At 40.6% G+C, this 18,276-nt stretch overlaps 1 protein-coding gene and 1 long non-coding RNA gene across 4 annotated transcripts; one reads left to right on the top strand and one right to left on the bottom strand.

Annotated features, from left to right (window-relative positions):
• The first annotated feature begins 10 nt into the window (after positions 1-10).
• LOC130262956 (uncharacterized) lies at positions 11-1,888 on the top strand. Of its 3 annotated transcripts, none has more exons than XR_008842196.1 (2): positions 11-119; positions 1,579-1,888. It is a non-coding gene; the product is annotated as an uncharacterized LOC130262956 (long non-coding RNA). The 3 variants fall into 3 exon arrangements; XR_008842194.1 differs by lacking the exon at positions 11-119 and adding an exon at positions 387-546; XR_008842195.1 differs by lacking the exon at positions 11-119 and adding an exon at positions 939-1,035.
• A 2,641-nt stretch (positions 1,889-4,529) lies between these two features.
• Positions 4,530-18,113, bottom strand: LOC130262942 (HLA class II histocompatibility antigen, DR alpha chain-like). The gene is made up of 4 exons (XM_056510446.1): positions 17,897-18,113; positions 15,544-15,795; positions 11,817-12,098; positions 4,530-4,815 (listed from the first exon to the last, which is right to left on the bottom strand). The coding sequence occupies exons 1-4, from the start codon at positions 18,096-18,098 to the stop codon at positions 4,667-4,669; spliced, it is 885 nt and encodes a 294-aa protein (XP_056366421.1). The 5' UTR covers positions 18,099-18,113; the 3' UTR covers positions 4,530-4,666.
• Between the last annotated feature and the right edge of the window lie 163 nt (positions 18,114-18,276).

The following is an 18,276-nucleotide window of genomic DNA, read 5'->3' as shown; positions in this document are numbered from 1 at the left end:
CCTCTCTCTGATATTGATTTTTGGGTCATAGAGAGGATTTATCCCCATAAAAAATCAGATTTTGGGGCTTAGAGGGTCCAAGTAAAGTTTCATCCCCATAAAAAATGAGATTTTGGGGGGTTAGAGGGTCCAGGAAAAGTTTCATCCCCATAAAAAAATGAGATTTGGGGGATTTTGGGCAGATTTTGGGGGTTTTGGGGTTCAAAATTTCCCGAAATTTCTGCCTTGTGTGATGTCCCACCTCTCCAAAATTGAACCTGGGGTCACAGAGAGGTTTCATTCCCATAAAAAATGAGATTTGGGGGGTTAAAGGGTCCAGGAAAAGTTTCATCCCCATAAAAAATGAGATTTGGAGGGTTAGGATGTGATTTCAAGGGGAATTTTGGGGTCCAGAAATCCCAAAATTTCTGCCTTGTGTGATGCCCCACCTCTCTCTGACATTGATTTTTGGGTCATAGAGAGGTTTGATCCCCATAAAAAATGAGATTTGGGGGGTTAGAGGGTCCAGGAAAAGTTTAATCCCCATAAAAAATGAGATTTTGGGGAGTTAGAGGGTCCAGGAAAAGTTTCATCCCCATCAGAAATCAGATTTGGGGAGAATTTTGGGGGATTTTGGGCAGATTTTGGGAATTTGGGGTCCAAAATATCTGCCTTGTGTGAGGCCCCACCTCTCTCTGACATTGATTTTGGGGTCATAGAGAGGTTTGATCCCCATAAAAAATGAGATTTGGGGGGTTAGAGGGTCCAGGCAAAGTTTCATCCCCATAAAAAATGAGATTTGGAGGGAATTTTGGGGTTCAAAAACCCAAATTTCTGCCTTGTGTGAAGCCCCACCTCTCTCTGATATTGATTTTGGGGTTATAGAGGGGATTTATCCCCATAAAAAAATGAGATTTGGAGGGTTAGGATGTGATTTGAAGGGGAATTTTGGGGATTTTGGGGTCAAAGTGAGGATTCATCCCCATAAAAAATGAGATTTGGGGGGTTAAAGGGTCCAGGAAAAGTTTCATCCCCATAAAAAATGAGATTTGGGAGGTTAGAGGGTCCAGGAAAAGTTTCATCCCCATCAGAAATCAGATTTGGGGAGAATTTTGGGGGATTTTTGGCAGATTTTGGGAATTTGGGGTCCAAAATTTCTGCCTTGTGTGAGGCCCCACCTCTCTCTGATATTGATTTTTGGGTCATAGAGGGGATTTATCCCCATAAAAAATGAGATTTGGGGGGTTAGAGGGTCCAGGCAAAGCTTTACCCCTATAAAAAATGAGATTTGGGGGATTTTGGGTAGATTTTGGGGGTTTTGGGGTTCAAAATTTCCCGAAATTTCTGCCTTGTCTGATGTCCCACCTCTCTCTGACATTGATTTTGGGGTCATAGAGAGGTTTCATCCCCATAAAAAATGAGATTTAGGGATTTAGGATGTGATTTTGGGAGAATTTTGGGCAGTTTTTGGAAATTTGGGGTCCAAAATTTCTGCCTTGTGTGAAGCCCCACCTCTCTCTAACATTAATTTTGGGGTCAAAGTGAAACCTCATCCCCATAAAAAATGAGATTTGGGGGTTTAGGGTGTGATTTGGGGAGAATTTTGGGGATTTTGGGGTCCAAAAACCCCAAAATCTGCAATTTATGTGAAGCCCCACCTTCTTTAAAATTGATTTTTAGACCTAAGAGAGGATTTATCCCCATAAAAAAATCAGATTTGGGGGTTTAGAGGGTCCAAGCAAAGCTTCACCCCCATAAAAAATCCTATTTGGAGGTTTAGGGTGTGATTTTGGGGGAATTTGGGAGGTTCTGGGAGGATTTGGGGAATTTTGGGTTTTGTTTTTTTTTATATATCACTGATGATGGCATTGTTGGCAAATCATGATGTATTAAAACGTGAGGATGAGGACGAGGTGAGAGCGTGGAATGCTTTGGGGTGGAGGGTGGGATTCGGGTGTTGGGGAAGGAAAAACTGGGGAAAAAACGCGGAAAAACGGGAAAAAATATAAAAAAAAATTAAAAAATGAGGTGCTGGAGGACCAACCATAGAGTGGGGAGGCTGGGGAGGGATAGAGCGGCCACTTCCGGTTCGCTCTCTGTGGTGACTTCCGGTGCCTGGTGGCGCGGCCACTTCCGGTTCGCTCTCTGTGGTGACTTCCGGTGCCGCCATGATGGGAAGGTCAAAGTGTGGCGCCCTCCGGTTCGGGGACATTTTGGGGGTTTTTGGGGACCCCAATCTCGCCTCCCCTCCCCCATCCGCGGTGACATCAATGACGCCGATCCCAAAAAAAAATTTTTTTTTTTTTTTTTTTTTTTTTAAATTCTTTTTTTTTTTTGCCAGAAAATTCCAAAAGCGGGGAGTGGGGGAGGGGATTTTATTGGGGGGACAGGGAGGGGACACGGGGATTCCAGAGGGGGAAAAATGGGAATTTTGGGGGGATTTAGGGGAATTTTTGGGGGGATTTTGTGGAATTTTGGGTGGATTTTAACATAATTTTTAGGGGAATTTTGGGGGGATTTTAAGGAATTTTGGGGGGAAATTGAGGTGGATTTTAGGGGATTTTAATAGAATTTTTAGGGGAATTTTGGGGAATTTTAAGGGAATTTCGGGTGGATTTTGGTGGAATTTTGAGGGGAATTTTGGGTGGATTTTGGGGGGATTTAGGGCTGGATTTTAGGGAATTCCTCAGGATTTGGGGCAGGATTTTGGGGTGAATCCACAGGATTTTTGGGCTGAATTTGGGGCTGGATTTGGGGTAATTCCATGGGATTTCAGCCAGGATTTTTGGGAATTTTTCAGGATTTCAGGCTGGATCTTGGGACTGAATTTCAGGGCAGGATTTTGGGGTGACCCCAGGGGATCTCAGGGCAGAATTTTGGGGTAATTCCACAGGATTTTTGGGGTGAATACACAGGATTTCAGGGCAGGATTTTTGGGGTGAATACACAGGATTTTGGGGCAGGATTTTTGGGGTGAATACACAGGATTTTGGGGCAGAATTTTGGGGTAATTCCATGGGATTTTTGGGCAGGATTTTTGGGGTAATTCCATGGGATTTTTGGGCTGAATTTGGGGTTGGATTTTGGGGTCATTCCACGGGATTTTGGGCAGGATTTTGGGATAATTCCACGGGATTTTGGGATAATTCCAGGAGATTTTGGGACAGAATTTTGGGGTAATTCCAGGAGATTTTTGAGGTAATTGCATGGGATTTTGGGGCAGAATTTTTGGGGTAGTTCCACGGGATTTTTGGGACACAATTTTGGGGTAATTCCACGGGGATCTTAGGTCAGGATTTTGGGGTAATTCCATGGGATTTCAGGACAGGATTTTGGGGTAATTCCACGGGATTTTTGGGACACAATTTTGGGATAATTCCACAGGATTTTTGGGGTAATTCCATGGGATTTTGGGGTAATTCCACGTGATTTTTGGGACACAATTTTGGGGTAATTCCACAGGATTTTTGGGGTAATTCCACAGGATTTTTGGGACACAATTTTGGGATAATTCCACAGGATTTTTGGGACAATTCCACGGGATTTTTGGGGTGAGCCCAGGGGATTTCAGGGCAGGATTTTGGGAGGAATACACAGGATTTCGGGGCAGAATTTTGGGGTAATTCCATGGGATTTCACGGCAGGATTTTTGGGTAATTCCACAGGATTTTGGGGTAATTCCATGGGATCTCAGGATAGGATTTTGGGGTGAACCCAGGGGATCTCAGGGCAGGATTTTGGGGTAATTCCATGAGATCTCAGGGCAGGATTTTGGGCAGGATTTTGGGGTAATTCCACAGGATTTTTGGGACAATTCCACGGGATTTTTGGGGTGAGCCCAGGGGATTTCAGGGCAGGATTTTGGGAGGAATACACAGGATTTCGGGGCAGAATTTTGGGGTAATTCCATGGGATTTCACGGCACGATTTTGAGGTAATTCCAGGGTTTTTTTGGGGTGAGCCCAGGGGATTTCAGGACAGGATTTTGGAGTAATTCCACACGATTTTTTGGGGTGAACCGAGGGGATCTCAGGGCAGGATTTTGGGGTAATTCCATGGGATTTTGGGACACAATTTTGGGGTAATTCCACGGGGATTTCAGGCAGGATTTTTGGGGTGACCCAGGGGATCTCAGGGCAGGATTTTGGGGTAATTCCACGGGATTTCAGGGCAGGATTTTTGAGTGACACCAGGGGATTTCAGGGCAGAATTTTTGGAGTAATTCCACGGGATTTTTGGGACACAATTTTGGGGTAATTCCACGGGATTTTTGGGGTAATTCCACAGGATTTTTGGGGTAATTCCACGGGATTTTTGGGACACAATTTTGGGGTAATTCCACAGGATTTTTGGGACAATTCCACGGGATTTTTGGGGTGAGCCCAGGGGATTTCAGGGCAGGATTTTGGGAGGAATACACAGGATTTCAGGGCAGAATTTTGGGGTAATTCCATGGGATCTCACGGCACGATTTTTGGGTAATTCCACAGGATTTTGGGGTAATTCCACGGGATCTCAGGATAGGATTTTGGGCAGGATTTTGGGGTAATTCCACAGGATTTTGGGTTAATTCCATGGGATTTTGGGACACAATTTCGGGGTAATTCCACGGGGATTTCAGGCAGGATTTTGGGGCTACCCCAGGTGATTTTTGGGGTTACCCCAGGTGATTTTTTTGGCTCCCCTCTCACAGCTCCCCGCGCCGGGCGCGGGCGAGCCGGGCGCCGCGGATGGCGAGCGCGGTGCCGGCGCCGATGCCGGCGATGCCCACGGCCAGGCCCAGGGCGCAGATCGCCGTCTGCGCCGCCTCCGACGCCGGCGCCCGCAGCTGCGGCTCTGCCGGGAAAAAACCCGAAATTTACCACCCCCAGATCCGGCATCGCCGCCCCAAAATCGCCTAGGTTTGGGTTTTTAACCCCAAAATCGCCCAGGTTTGGGTGTTTTACCCCAAAATTACCCAGGTTTGGGTTTTTATACCCCAAATTCGTCATCACCACCCCAAAATTACCCAGGTTTGGGTGTTTTACCCCAAATCTTCATCCCAACCCCAAAATTACCCAGATTTGGGTTTTTTACCCCAAATCCTTCATCTCCACCCCAAAATTACCCAGGTTTGGGTGTTTCATCCCAAAATCACCCAGATTTGGGTTTTTTACCCCAAATTCGTCATCTCCACCCCAAAATTACCCAGGTTTGGGTGTTTTACCCCAAAATTACCCAGGTTTGGGTTTTTAACCCCAAATTTGTCATCCCCACCCCAAAATTACCCAGGTTTGGGTGTTTTACCCCAAAATTACCCAGGTTTGGGTTTTTAACCCCAAATTTGTCATCCCCACCCCAAAATTACCCAGGTTTGGGTGTTTCACCCCAAAATCGCCCAGGTTTGGGTTTTTAACCCCAAATCTTCATCCCAGCCCCAAAATTACCCAGGTTTGGGTTTTTAACCCCAAATCTTCATCCCAACCCCAAAATTACCCAGGTTTGGGTTTTTTACCCCAAATTCTCCATCCCAACCCCAAAATTACCCAGGTTTGGGTGTTTCATCCCAAAATTACCCAGGTTTGGGTGTTTCACCCCAAAATTACCCAGGTTTGGGTGTTTTACCCCAAATTCGTCATCACCACCCCAAAATTACCCAGGTTTGGGTGTTTTACCCCAAAATTACCCAGGTTTGGGTTTTTTTACCCCAAATTCATCATCCCAACCCCAAAATTACCCAGGTTTGGGTTTTTTACCCCAAATTCTCCATCCCAACCCCAAAATTACCCAGGTTTGGGTTTTAACCCCAAATCTTCATCCCCACCCCAAAATTACCCAGGTTTGGGTGTTTTACCCCAAATCCTTCATCTTCACCCCAAAATTACCCAGGTTTGGGTGTTTTACCCCAAATTCGTCATCTCCACCCCAAAATTACCCAGGTTTGGGTGTTTTTACCCCAAATTCGTCATCACCACCCCAAAATTGGACAAATTTTGGTTTTTTACCCCAGATCTCCATCCCCGCCCCAAAATTACCCAGGTTTGGGTGTTTCACCCCAAAATTACCCAGGTTTGGGTTTTACCCCAAATTCTCCATCCCAACCCCAAAATTACCCAGGTTTGGGTCTTTCACCCCAAAATTACCCAGGTTTGGGTTTTTATACCCCAAATTCGTCATCCCAACTCCAAAATTACCCAGGTTTGGGTTTTTTACCCCAAAATCGCCCAGGTTTGGGTGTTTCACCCCAAAATCGCCCAGGTTTGGGTTTTTAACCCCAAATCTTCATCCCCGCCCCAAAATTACCCAGGTTTGGGTTTTTAACCCCAAATCTTCATCCCCGCCCCAAAATTATCCAGGTTTGGGTTTTTAACCCCAAAATTACCCAGGTTTGGGCTTTTATACCTCAAATCTTCATCCCCGCCCCAAAATTACCCAGGTTTGGGTGTTTTACCCCAAATCCGGCATCACCAACCCAAAATTACCCAGGTTTGGGTGTTTCACCCCAAAATTACCCAGATTTGGGTTTTTATACCCCAAATTTGTCATCACCACCCCAAAATTACCCAGGTTTGGGTTTTTAACCCCAAATCTTCATCCCAGCCCCAAAATTACCCAGGTTTGGGTGTTTTACCCCAGATCCGGCATCACCAACCCAAAATCACCCAGGTTTGGGTTTTTATACCCCAAATTCATCATCTCCACCCCAAAATTACCCAGGTTTGGGTTTTAAACCCCAAAATTACCCAGGTTTGGGTTTTTATACCCCAAATCTTCATCCCAACCCCAAAATCACCCAGGTTTGGGTTTTTAACCCCAAAATCTTCATCCCAACCCCAAAATTACCCAGGTTTGGGTTTTTAACCCCAAAATCGCTCAGGTTTGGGTTTTTAACCCCAAAATTACCCAGGTTTGGGTGTTTTACCCCAAATCTTCATCACCGCCCCAAAATTACCCAGGTTTGGGTTTTTATACCCCAAATCTTCATCCCAACCCCAAAATTACCCAGGTTTGGGTGTTTTACCCCAAATCTTCATCCCCGCCCCAAAATTACCCAGGTTTGGGTTTTAAACCCCAAAATTACCCAGGTTTGGGTTTTTATACCCCAAATTCATCATCGCCACCCCAAAATTACCCAGGTTTGGGTTTTTTACCCCAAATCCTTCATCTCCACCCCAAAATTACGCAGGTTTGGGTGTTATACCCCAAATTTGTCATCACCACCCCAAAATTACCCAGGTTTGGGTTTTTTACCCCAAATTCTCCATCCCAACCCCAAAATTTCCCAGGTTTGGGTGTTTTACCCCAAATTCTTCATCCCCGCCCCAAAATTACCCAGGTTTGGGTTTTTAACCCCAAATCTTCATCCCCACCCCAAAATTACCCAGGTTTGGGTTTTAAACCCCAAAATTACCCAGGTTTGGGTTTTTAACCCCAAATCCTTCATCTCCACCCCAAAATTACCCAGGTTTGGGTTTTAAACCCCGAAATTACCCAGGTTTGGGTTTTTATACCCCAAATCTTCATCCCAACCCCAAAATTATCCAGGTTTGGGTGTTTTACCCCAGATCTGGCATCACCGCCCCAAAATCACCCAGGTTTGGGTGTTTCACCCCAAAATTACCCAGGTTTGGGTTTTTATACCTCAAATCCGTCATCCGCACCCCAAAATTACCCAGGTTTGGGTTTTTTTACCCCAAATTTGTCATCCCCACCCCAAAATTACCCAGGTTTGGGTGTTTTACCCCAAAATTACCCAGGTTTGGGTTTTTTTACCCCAAATTTGTCATCACCACCCCAAAATTACCCAGGTTTGGGTGTTTTACCCTAAATCTTCATCCCAACCCCAAAATTACCCAGGTTTGGGTGTTTTACCCCAAATCCTTCATCCCCGCCCCAAAATTACCCAGGTTTGGGTTTTTTACCCCAAATCTTCATCCCCACCCCAAAATTACCCAGGTTTGGGTGTTTTACCCCAAATCTTCAATACCAACCCAAAATTACCCAGGTTTGGGTTTTAAACCCCAAAATTACCCAGGTTTGGGTTTTTTTACCCCAAATTCGTCATCACCACCCCAAAATTACCCAGGTTTGGGTGTTTAACCCCAAATCTTCATCTCAACCCCAAAATTACCCAGGTTTGGGTGTTTCACCCCAAAATTACCCAGGTTTCGGTTTTTTACCCCAAATTCGTCATCACCACCCCAAAATTGCCCAAAAATCCCATTTTCCCCAAGAAATCCCATTTTTCCACCAAATGTAAAAATCTCATTTTTCCCAAAAATCTCTCTTTTCTCAAGAAATCTCCAAAAAATCCCCAAAAACAATTCCCAAAAATTCTAAAAAAAATCTAAAAAAAAATCCCAAAAAATTCTAAAAAATCCTAAAAAATCCCCAAAAATTCTAAAAAAAAAATCCCCAAAAAATCCCCAAAAATCCCCAAAAAATTAAAAAAAAAATCCTAAAAAATCCCCAAAATTCTAAAAAATATCCAAAAAAATCCAAAAAAAATCCCCCAAAATTCTAAAAAAATCCTAAAAAATCCCCAAAAATTCTAAAAAAAAATCCTAAAAAATCCCCAAAAAATCCCCGAAAAATCCCTAAATAACCGCCAAAAATTCTCAAAAATGTCCCAAAAAAAATCCAAAAAAATCCTAAAAATTCCCAAAAAAATCCCCCAAAAAATCCCAAAAAATTCTAAAAAAAATCCCTAAATAACCGCCAGAAATTCTCAAAAATTCTAAAAAATGTCCCAAAGAAATAAAAAAAAATCCTAAAAAAAATCCAAAAAACCATCCCAAAAAAATCCTAAAAAATCCCCAAAAAATCCTCAAAAAATCTCAAAAAACTCCCAAAAAAATCCCAAAAAATTCTAAAAAAATCCCCAAAAAAATCCCAAAACCCCCCAAAAAATTTTACAAACTCACCCCAGTGCACCAGCCTGGGCTCCTTCAGCCCCTCGTGCTCCACCTGGTAGTTGAAAAAATTTCCTGAAAAAATCCTAAAAAAACCCCCCAAAAAATTCTGAAAAAAATCTAAAAAAATCCCAAAAAAATCTAAAAAAATCCTAAAAAATCCCCAAAAAAAATCCGCAAAAATTCTGAAAAAAATCCTAAAAAATCCCAAAAAAATCCTAAAAAATCCCCAAAAAATCCTCAAAAAAATCTCAAAAAACTCCAAAAAAATCCCCAAAAATTCTAAAAAAAATCCTAAAAAATGTCCCAAAAAATCCCTAAATAACCGCCAAAAATTCTCAAAAATTCTAAAAAATGTCCCAAAAAAATCCTAAAAATTCCAAAATAAATCCCCCAGAAAATCCCAAAAAAATCCCCCAAAAAAATCCTAAAAAATCCCAAAAGAATCCCTAAATAACCGCCAAAAATTCTCAAAAATTCTAAAAAATGTCCCAAAGAAATCTCAAAAAAATCCAAAAAAATCCTAAAAATTCCCAAAAAAATCCCCCAAAAAATCCCAAAAAATTCTAAAAAAAATCCTAAAAAATCCCCAAAAAAATCCCCAAAAAATCCCTAAATAACCGCCAAAAATTCTCAAAAATTCTAAAAAATGTCCCAAAAAAATCTCCAAAAAATCCCAAAAAATTCTAAAAAAAATCCTAAAAAATCCCAAAAAAATCCCAAAAAAATCCCTAAATAACCGCCAAAAATTCTAAAAAATGTCCCAAAAAAATCCTAAAAAATCCTAAAAATTCCAAAAAAAATCCCCCAAAAAATCCCCGAAAATTCTAAAAAAAATCCTAAAAAATCCCCAAAAAATCCCTAAATAACCGCCAAAAATTCTCAAAAATTCTAAAAAATGTCCCAAAGAAATCCTAAAAATTCCCAAAAAAATCCCCCAAAAAATCCCCAAAAATCCTTAAAAATCCCCAAAAAATTCCAAAAACATCCTAAAAAATCCCCAAAAAATCCCAAAAAAAATCCTAAAAAATCCCAAAAAATCCCCAAAAATTCTAAAAAAATTCCTAAAAAATCCCAAAAAAATCCTCAAAAGAATCTCAAAAAACTCCAAAAAAATCCCAAAAAAAATCCCCAAAAAAATCCCAAAACCCCCCAAAAAATTTTACAAACTCACCCCAGTGCACCAGCCTGGGCTCCTTCAGCCCCTCGTGCTCCACCTGGCAGTCGTGATAACCCCAAAAACCCAAAAATCCCAAATATCCGTATTTTTCCAAATCCTAAAAATCAAAACAAATCCCTAAAAAAAGATCTATAAGAATCCCCTAAAAACCCCAAAAAAATCCCCTAAAATTCCCCAAAAAATCCTAGAAAATCCCAAAAAAATCCCAAAAAATTCTAAAAAAAAAATCCCGAAAAAATCCCAAAAAACCCCCAAAAAATCCCAAAAAAAATCCCCAAAAAATAATAAAAAATCCCAAAAAAATCCCTAAATAACCGCCAAAAATTCTCAAAAATTCTAAAAAATGTCCCAAAAAAATCCTAAAAATTCCTAAAAAAATCCCCCAAAAAATCCCAAAAAATCCTTTAAAAAATCCCCAAAAAATCCCAAAAAAATCCTAAAAAATCCCAAAAAATCCCCAAAAATTCTAAAAAAATTCCTAAAAAATCCCCAAAAAATCCTCAAAAAAATCTCAAAAAACTCCAAAAAAATCCCAAAAAAAATCCCCAAAAAATCCCAAAACACCCCCAAAAAATTTTAAAACTCACCCCAGTGCACCAGCCTGGGCTCCTTCAGCCCCTCGTGCTCCACCTGGCAGTCGTGATAACCCCAAAAACCCAAAAATCCCAAATATCCGTATTTTTCCAAATCCTAAAAATCAAAACAAATCCCTAAAAAAAAATCTATAAGAATCCCCTAAAAACCCCAAAAAAATCCCCTAAAATTCCCAAAAAAATCCTAGAAAATCCCAAAAAAATCCCAAAAAATCCTTTTAAAAATCCCCAAAAAATCCCAAAAAACCCCCAAAAAATCCCAAAAAAAATCCCCAAAAAATCCCTAAATAACCGCCAAAAATTCTCAAAAATTCTAAAAAATGTCCCAAAGAAATCCAAAAAAATCCTAAAAAAATCCCCCAAAAAATTCTAAAAAAAATCCTAAAAAATCCCCAAAAAATCCCCAAAAAATCCCTAAATAACCGCCAAAAATTCTCAAAAATTCTAAAAAATGTCCCAAAAAAATCCTAAAAATTCCCAAAAAAATCCCCCAAAAAATCCCAAAAAATTCTAAAAAAAATCCCAAAAAATCCAAAAAAAATCCCTAAATAACCGCCAAAAATTCTAAAAAATGTCCCAAAAAAATCCAAAAAAATCCTAAAAATTCCCAAAAAAATCCCCCAAAAAATCCCAAAAAATTCTAAAAAAAATCCCTAAATAACCACCAAAAATTCTCAAAAATTCTAAAAAATGTCCCAAAGAAATCCTAAAAACTCCCAAAAAAAGCCCCCAAAAAATCCCAAAAAATTCTGAAAAAAATCCTAAAAAATCCCAAAAAAATCCCTAAATAACCGCCAAAAATTCTCAAAAATTCTAAAAAATGTCCCAAAAAAGTCCTAAAAATTCCCAAAAAAATCCCCCAAAAATTTTTAAAAAAAGTCCTAAAAAATCCAAAAAAAATCCCTAAATAATTGCCAAAAATTCTCAAAAATGTCCCAAAAAAATCCTAAAAATTCCCAAAAAAATCCCCCAAAAAATCCTAAAAAATCCTTTAAAAAATCCCCAAAAAATCCCAAAAAAATCCTAAAAAATCCCCAAAAAATTCCCAAAAATCCTAAAAAAAATCCCAAAAAATCCCCAAAAAATCCTAAAAAATCCCCAAAAAATCCTCAAAAGAATCTCAAAAAATCCCAAAAAAATCCCAAAACCCCCCAAAAAAATTTTAAAACTCACCCCAGTGTACCAGCCTGGGCTCCTTCAGCCCCTCGTGCTCCACCTGGCAGTCGTAGTACTCGCCGGGCCGGGGGATGAAGGGCAGGTAGGAGAATTTCTGGAAGGAGTTGTCGCGGTCGGGGTAGAAGGGCGTCTCCATCACCCCCTGCTCCTGCGGGACCCCGTTCCGCAGCCAGCGCAGCCCCAGCACCGGCGGCCAGAACCGCCGGGCCCAGCAGATCAGCACGTTGGGCTCGTCCTGCTGCGCCGGGTGCTTGGGGAACACGCCCGACTCCGGCGCCGCTGCGGGGTGGGAACAAAAAAATTGGGTTAAATTAGCTCAAAATCGGGTTTGAACCATTCAAAAATGGGTTTAATCCGCACAAAAATGGGTTAAATCGACTCAAAATACGGTTTAATCCATTCGAAATTTGGTTTGATCCACTCAAATTTGGGTTTAATCCACGTAAAATTTGGTTTAAAAAAATTGAGTTTAACAGACTCAAAATTTGGTTTAATCCACTCAAAATTGGGTTTAATCCACCCAAAATTTGGGCTCGTCCTGCTGCGCCGGGTGCTTGGGGAACACGCCCGACTCCGGCGCCGCTGCGGGAAAAAATGGGTTAAATTAGCTCAAATTTGGGTTAAATCCGCACGAAAATGGGTTAAATCGACTCAAAATTGGGTTTAAACCACTCAAAATTGGGTTTAATCCACTCAAAATTGGGTTTAATCCACTCAAAATTTGGGCTCGTCCTGCTGCGCCGGGTGCTTGGGGAACACGCCCGACTCCGGCGCCGCTGCGGGAAATAATGGGTTAAATTAGATCAAAATTGGGTTAAATCGACTCAAAATTGGGTTTAAACCACTCAAAATTTGGGCTCGTCCTGCTGCGCCGGGTGCTTGGGGAACACGCCCGACTCTGGCGCCGCTGCGGGAAAAAATGGGTTAATTAGATCAAAATTGGGTTAAATCGAGTCAAAATTGGGGTCAATCCACCCTAAATTGGGTTTGATCCACTCAAAATTGGGTTTAATCCACTCAAAGTTTGGGCTCGTCCTGCTGCGCCGGGTGCTTGGGGAACACGCCCGACTCCGGCGCCGCTGCGGGAAATAATGGGTTAAATTAGCTCAAATTTGGGTTAAATCCGCACGAAATTGGGTTAAATCGACTCAAAATTGGGGTTAATCCACTTAAAATTTGGTTTAATCCACTCAAAATTGGGTTTAATCCACTCAAAATTTGGGCTCGTCCTGCTGCGCCGGGTGCTTGGGGAACACGCCCGACTCCAGCGCCGCTGCGGGGTGGGAACAAAAAAATTGAGTTAAATTAGCTGAAAAATGGGTTAAATCCTCATGGAAATGGGTTAAATCGACTTAAAATCAGGTTTAATCGACTCAATATTGAGTTTAATGGACTCAAAATTGGGGTTAATTAGCTCAAAATTGGGTTTTATTGACCCAAAGTCGGGTTTAATCCACGTAAAATTTGGTTTAGAAAAATTGAGTTTAATCGACACAAAACTGATCCACTCTAAATTGGGGTTAATCCACTCAATATTGGGTTTAATGGACTCAGAATTTGGTTTAAAAAAATTGAGTTTAATGGACTCAAAATCGGGTTTAATCCACTCAATATTGGGTTTAATCCAACCAAAGTTTGGTTTAATCGACTCAGTATTGGGTTTAATCCATGTCAAATTTAGTTTAAAGAAATTGAGTTTAATGGACTCAAAATTGGGTTTAATTGACTCAAAATTGGGTTTAATTCGCTCAAAATTGGGTTTAATCCACTCAATATTGAGTTAAATCGACTCAAAATTTGGTTTAAACCACTCAATATTGGGTTTAATGGACTCAAAATTGGGTTAAATCGACTCAAAATTGGGTTTAAACCACTCAAAATTTGGGCTCGTCCTGCTGCGCCGGGTGCTTGGGGAACACGCCCGACTCCGGCGCGGCTGTGGAAAATAATGGGTTAAATTAGATCAAAATTGGGGTTAATCGACTCAAAATTGGGGTCAATCCACCCTAAATTGGGTTTGATTCACTCTAAATTGAGTTTAAACCACTCAAAATTTGGGCTCGTCCTGCTGCGCCGGGTGCTTGGGGAACACGCCCGACTCCGGCGCCGCTGCGGGAAAAAAATGGGTTAATTAGATCAAAAATTGGGGTTAATCGACTCAAAATTGGGTTTAAACCATCCAAAATTGTGTTTAATGGACTCAATATTGGGTTTAATCCAAGGAAAATTTGGTTTAATCCACTCAATATTGAGATTGCTATAAAATAAAATAAAATAAAATAAAATAAAATAAAATAAAATAAAATAAAATAAAATAAAATAAAATAAAATAAATTCCTGTTTTTACCGCCGAGAATTCGGGATTTGTTGCAGGCTCTCATGGAGTAAATTAAATTAAATTAAATTAATGTTTTACTGGTGGGAACTCGGGAGTTGTTGTAGGCTGTGATGGAGTAAATTAAATTTAATTTAATTAATTAATTAATTTAATTAATTACCCGTGGGAGCTCTGGAGTTGTTATAAGCTCTCATGGAGCTCTGCAGGTTCTGCCTGTCTATCGCGATAGAGTAAATTAAATTAAATTTAATTAATTAATTAAATTCATTACCTGTAGGGGCTCTGGAGTTGTTATAAGCTCTCATGGAGCTCTGCAGGTTCTGTCTGTCTATCGCGATAGAGTAAATTAAATAAATTAAATAAATTAATTAAATTAATTACCTGTAGGAGCTCTGGAGTTGTTGTAAGCCCTCATGGAGCTCTGCAGGTTCTGTCTGTCTATCGCGATAGAGTAAATTAAATTAATTTAATTTAATTAATTACCTGTAGGAGCCCGTGAGTTGTTGTACGCTGTGATGGAGTAAATTAAATTAAATTAAATAATTAAATTAAATTAATTCATTACCAGTGGGAGCTCTGGAGTTGTTGCAGGCTGTGATGAAGTAAATTAAATTAAATTAAATGATTAAATTAAATTAATTCATTACCAGTGGGAGCTCTGGAGTTGTTGCAGGCTGTGATGGAGTAAATTAAATTAAATTAAATAATTAAATAAATTAAATTAATTACCTGTGGGAGCCCGTGAGTTGTTGCAGGCTCTCATGGAGCTCTGCAGGTTCTGCCGGTCTATCGCGATAGAGTAAATTAAATTAATTTAATTTAATTAATTACCTGTAGGAGCACATGAGTTGTTGCAGGCTGTGATGGAGTAAATTAAATTAAATTAAATAATTAAATTAATTAAATAAATAAATTACCTGTAGGAGCCTGGAGTTGTTATAAGCTCTCATGGAGCTCTGCAGGTTCTGCCTGTCTATCGCGATAGAGTAAATTAAATTAAATAATTAAATTAAATAAATAAATTAATTACCGGTGGGAGCCCGTGAGTTGTTGCAGGCTATGATAGAGTAAATTAAATTAAATTAATTAAATTTTACCTGTGGGAGCTCTGGAGTTGTTATAAGCTCTCATGGAGCTCTGCAGGTTCTGTCTATCGCGATAGAGTAAATTAAATTAAATAAATTAAATAGATAAATATTTTACCTGTGGGAGCCCGTGAGTTGTTGTAGGCTGTGATGGAGTAAATTAAATTAAATTAAATAATTAAATTAAATTAATTCATTACCGGTAGGAGCTCTGGAGTTGTTGTAAGCTCTCATGGAGCTCTGCAGGTTCTGTCTGTCTATCGCGATAGAGTAAATTAAATAAATAAATTAAATTCATTACCGGTGGGAGCTCTGGAGTTGTTGTAAGCCCTCATGGAGCTCTGCAGGTTCTGTCTGTCTATCGCGATATTCTGCAGCGCCCCCTGCGCCTCGAAGGAGGCGAAGCGCTGGAAGTGCGGCAGGCGCCACACGGTCTGTTCGTGCTGCACGTGGAAAATCTCGTCCCCGTCGAAATCGAACATGAACTGCTCGGACTGGAACTGCCCGTCCAGGGTTTTCTGGTAGAACTCGGTCTGGGTGATGCTGTGCTGGGCTGGGATAAAATATAAAATAATATAAATTAATATAAATTAATTAAATTAAATTAATCCTCATAGAAATCGAACATGAACTGCTCGCTCTGGAACTGCCCATCGAGGGTTTTCTGGTAAAATTCTGTCTGGGTGATGCTGTGCTGGGCTGGGGGAAAATATAAAATAATATAAATTAAATTAAATTAAATTAAATAGAAAATAAATTAAATTAAATTAAATTAATCCTCATAGAAATCGAACATGAACTGCTCGGACTGGAACTGCCCATCGAGGGTTTTCTGGTAAAACTCGGTCTGGGTGATGCTGTGCTGGGCTGGGGATAAATAAAATATTAAAAACAATAAAATAAAATATAAAAAAAATAAAATAAAATAAAATAATGGGGGGTTTTGTGGTTGGGATTGCAGAAAAATGGGGATTTATGGTCAAAATTCCAGAAAATTCGGAGATTTTTACTCAAAATTCCAGGGCAAAAAAAAAAAAAAAATTGTGTTTATGGTCAAAATTCCAGAAAATTTGGGGGTTTTGGCTTAAATTTTTTTTTAAAAAAAGAGGATTTTAGTCAAAATTCCGGAAAATTGGAGAATTATGGTCAAAATTCTAGAAAATTCAGAGATTTATGGTCAAAATCTTTGGAAAATTTAGGAATTTCTTCTCAGAATTCCAAAAATTGGGAAATTCTGGTCACAATTCTGGGAATTTGAGGATTTCTGCTCAAAATTTTGGGAAATTTTGGGGATTTCTGCTCAAAATCTTTGGAAAATTTGGATTTAGGAACTTCCAGAGCCCAAAAATCCTCAAAAATTTGGATTTAGGAATTTCCAGATCCCAAAAATTGTGGAAAATTTGGATTTGGGAAATTCCAGATCCCAAAAATTGTGGAAAATTTTGGATTTAGGAATTTCTAGATCTCAAAAATTTGGATTTAGGAATTTTTAGATCCCAAAAATTGTGGAAAATTTGGATTTGGGAATTTCCAGATCCAAAAAAATTGTGGAAAATTTGGATTTGGGAATTTCCAGATCCCAAAAATTGTGGAAAATTTGGATTTGGGAATTTCCAGATCCCAAAAATTGTGGAAATTTTGGATTTGGGAATTTCCAGATCCCTAAAATCCTCAAAAATTTGGATTTAGGAATTTTTAAATCCCAAAAATTGTGGAAAATTTGGATTTGGGAATTTCTAGATCCCAAAAATTGTGGAAATTTTGGGGTTTGGGAGAACTGAGCCCCCCAAAAAAGAGGAAGTGGGAACTTGGAGTTCCTCAAATTTGGGTACAGAGGGGTTTGGACACGCCCAGATCCCCAAAATTTTGGAAAAAATGGGATTTGGGAATTCCCAGTTCCCAAACTTTTGGGTACAGGCAATCCCAGATCCCAAAATTTCTGGAAAAATCGGATTTTGGGAATTCCCAGAGCCTCAAAATTTTGGAAAAAAATAAGATTTGGGAATTCTCAGTTCCCAAAATTTTGGGTACAGGGGGGTTTGGACACGCCCAGATTCCCAAAATTCTGGAAAAAGGGAATTTGGGAATTCCCAGAGCCCCAAAATTTGGGAAAAAATGGATTTGGGAATTCCCAGAGCCCAAAAATTTGGGAAAAATGGGATTTGGAAATTCTCAGTTCCCAAATTTTTGGGTACAGGGGGGTTTGGACAAGCCCAGATCCCAAAAATCGTGAAAAAAATGAGATTTGGGATTGTTCTGATCCCCAAATTTTTGTGTACAGGGGGGTTTGGACACGCCCAGATCCCAAAAATTTTGGAAAAAATGGGATTTGGGAATTCCCAGAGCCCCAGAATTTTGGGTACAGGGGGGTTTGGACACGCCCAACCCCCAAAAAACCCCCGGTACGGGGGGGTTTGGGGAATCCCAGAGCCCCAAAATTCCGGGAAATGAGGAATTTGGCCACGCCCGAACCCCAAAATCCACAAAAATGAGAAACCCCCACCCCAAAAACGGGACAACGCCCTTCACAAAAATCCCTAAAAAACCCAAAAAAAACCCAAAAAAATTATTCGGACCCCCTAAACCGGCTGTACCCCCAAATTTCCCAAAATCCGGGGACCCCCAAATCCCAACCCCGCGGCTCCAGCCCCCACCTGGGACCCCCCAAACCGGGGCCAGCGCCAGCAGCAGCAGCAGCCGCGGGAGGCTCCGCGCTCCGTCCATGCGGTCCCGGCGCTGGGAGCGGTCGGTGCTGCCGCCAGTAAAGCGCCTCCGAACTGGGGGGACTGGGAGCGAGGGGAGCAGCACCCCAAAAACCGCGCGGCGAATGGGAGAGCGCAGCGCGTGTGTCGTCATCTGTCGCCGGGTAGGGCTGTGAAAAACTGAGCTCGCTGAAAAATTCCGGCCAATCAGAGCGCGCGCTGCTGGTGACTCATTGGTTGCCGGGTAGAGCTTGTGGAAAATTGGTCTCCAGCTGAACCAACCAATCAAAAAGCGCAAAGCGAAATTTAGCCAATCAGGCAGAGCACAGCAA

This window comes from Oenanthe melanoleuca, chromosome 25 (assembly GCF_029582105.1).
Source record: "Oenanthe melanoleuca isolate GR-GAL-2019-014 chromosome 25, OMel1.0, whole genome shotgun sequence".
In the NCBI taxonomy this organism is placed as follows: domain Eukaryota; kingdom Metazoa; phylum Chordata; class Aves; order Passeriformes; family Muscicapidae; genus Oenanthe; species Oenanthe melanoleuca.
This window is presented reverse-complemented; position numbering and strand designations above follow the sequence as displayed.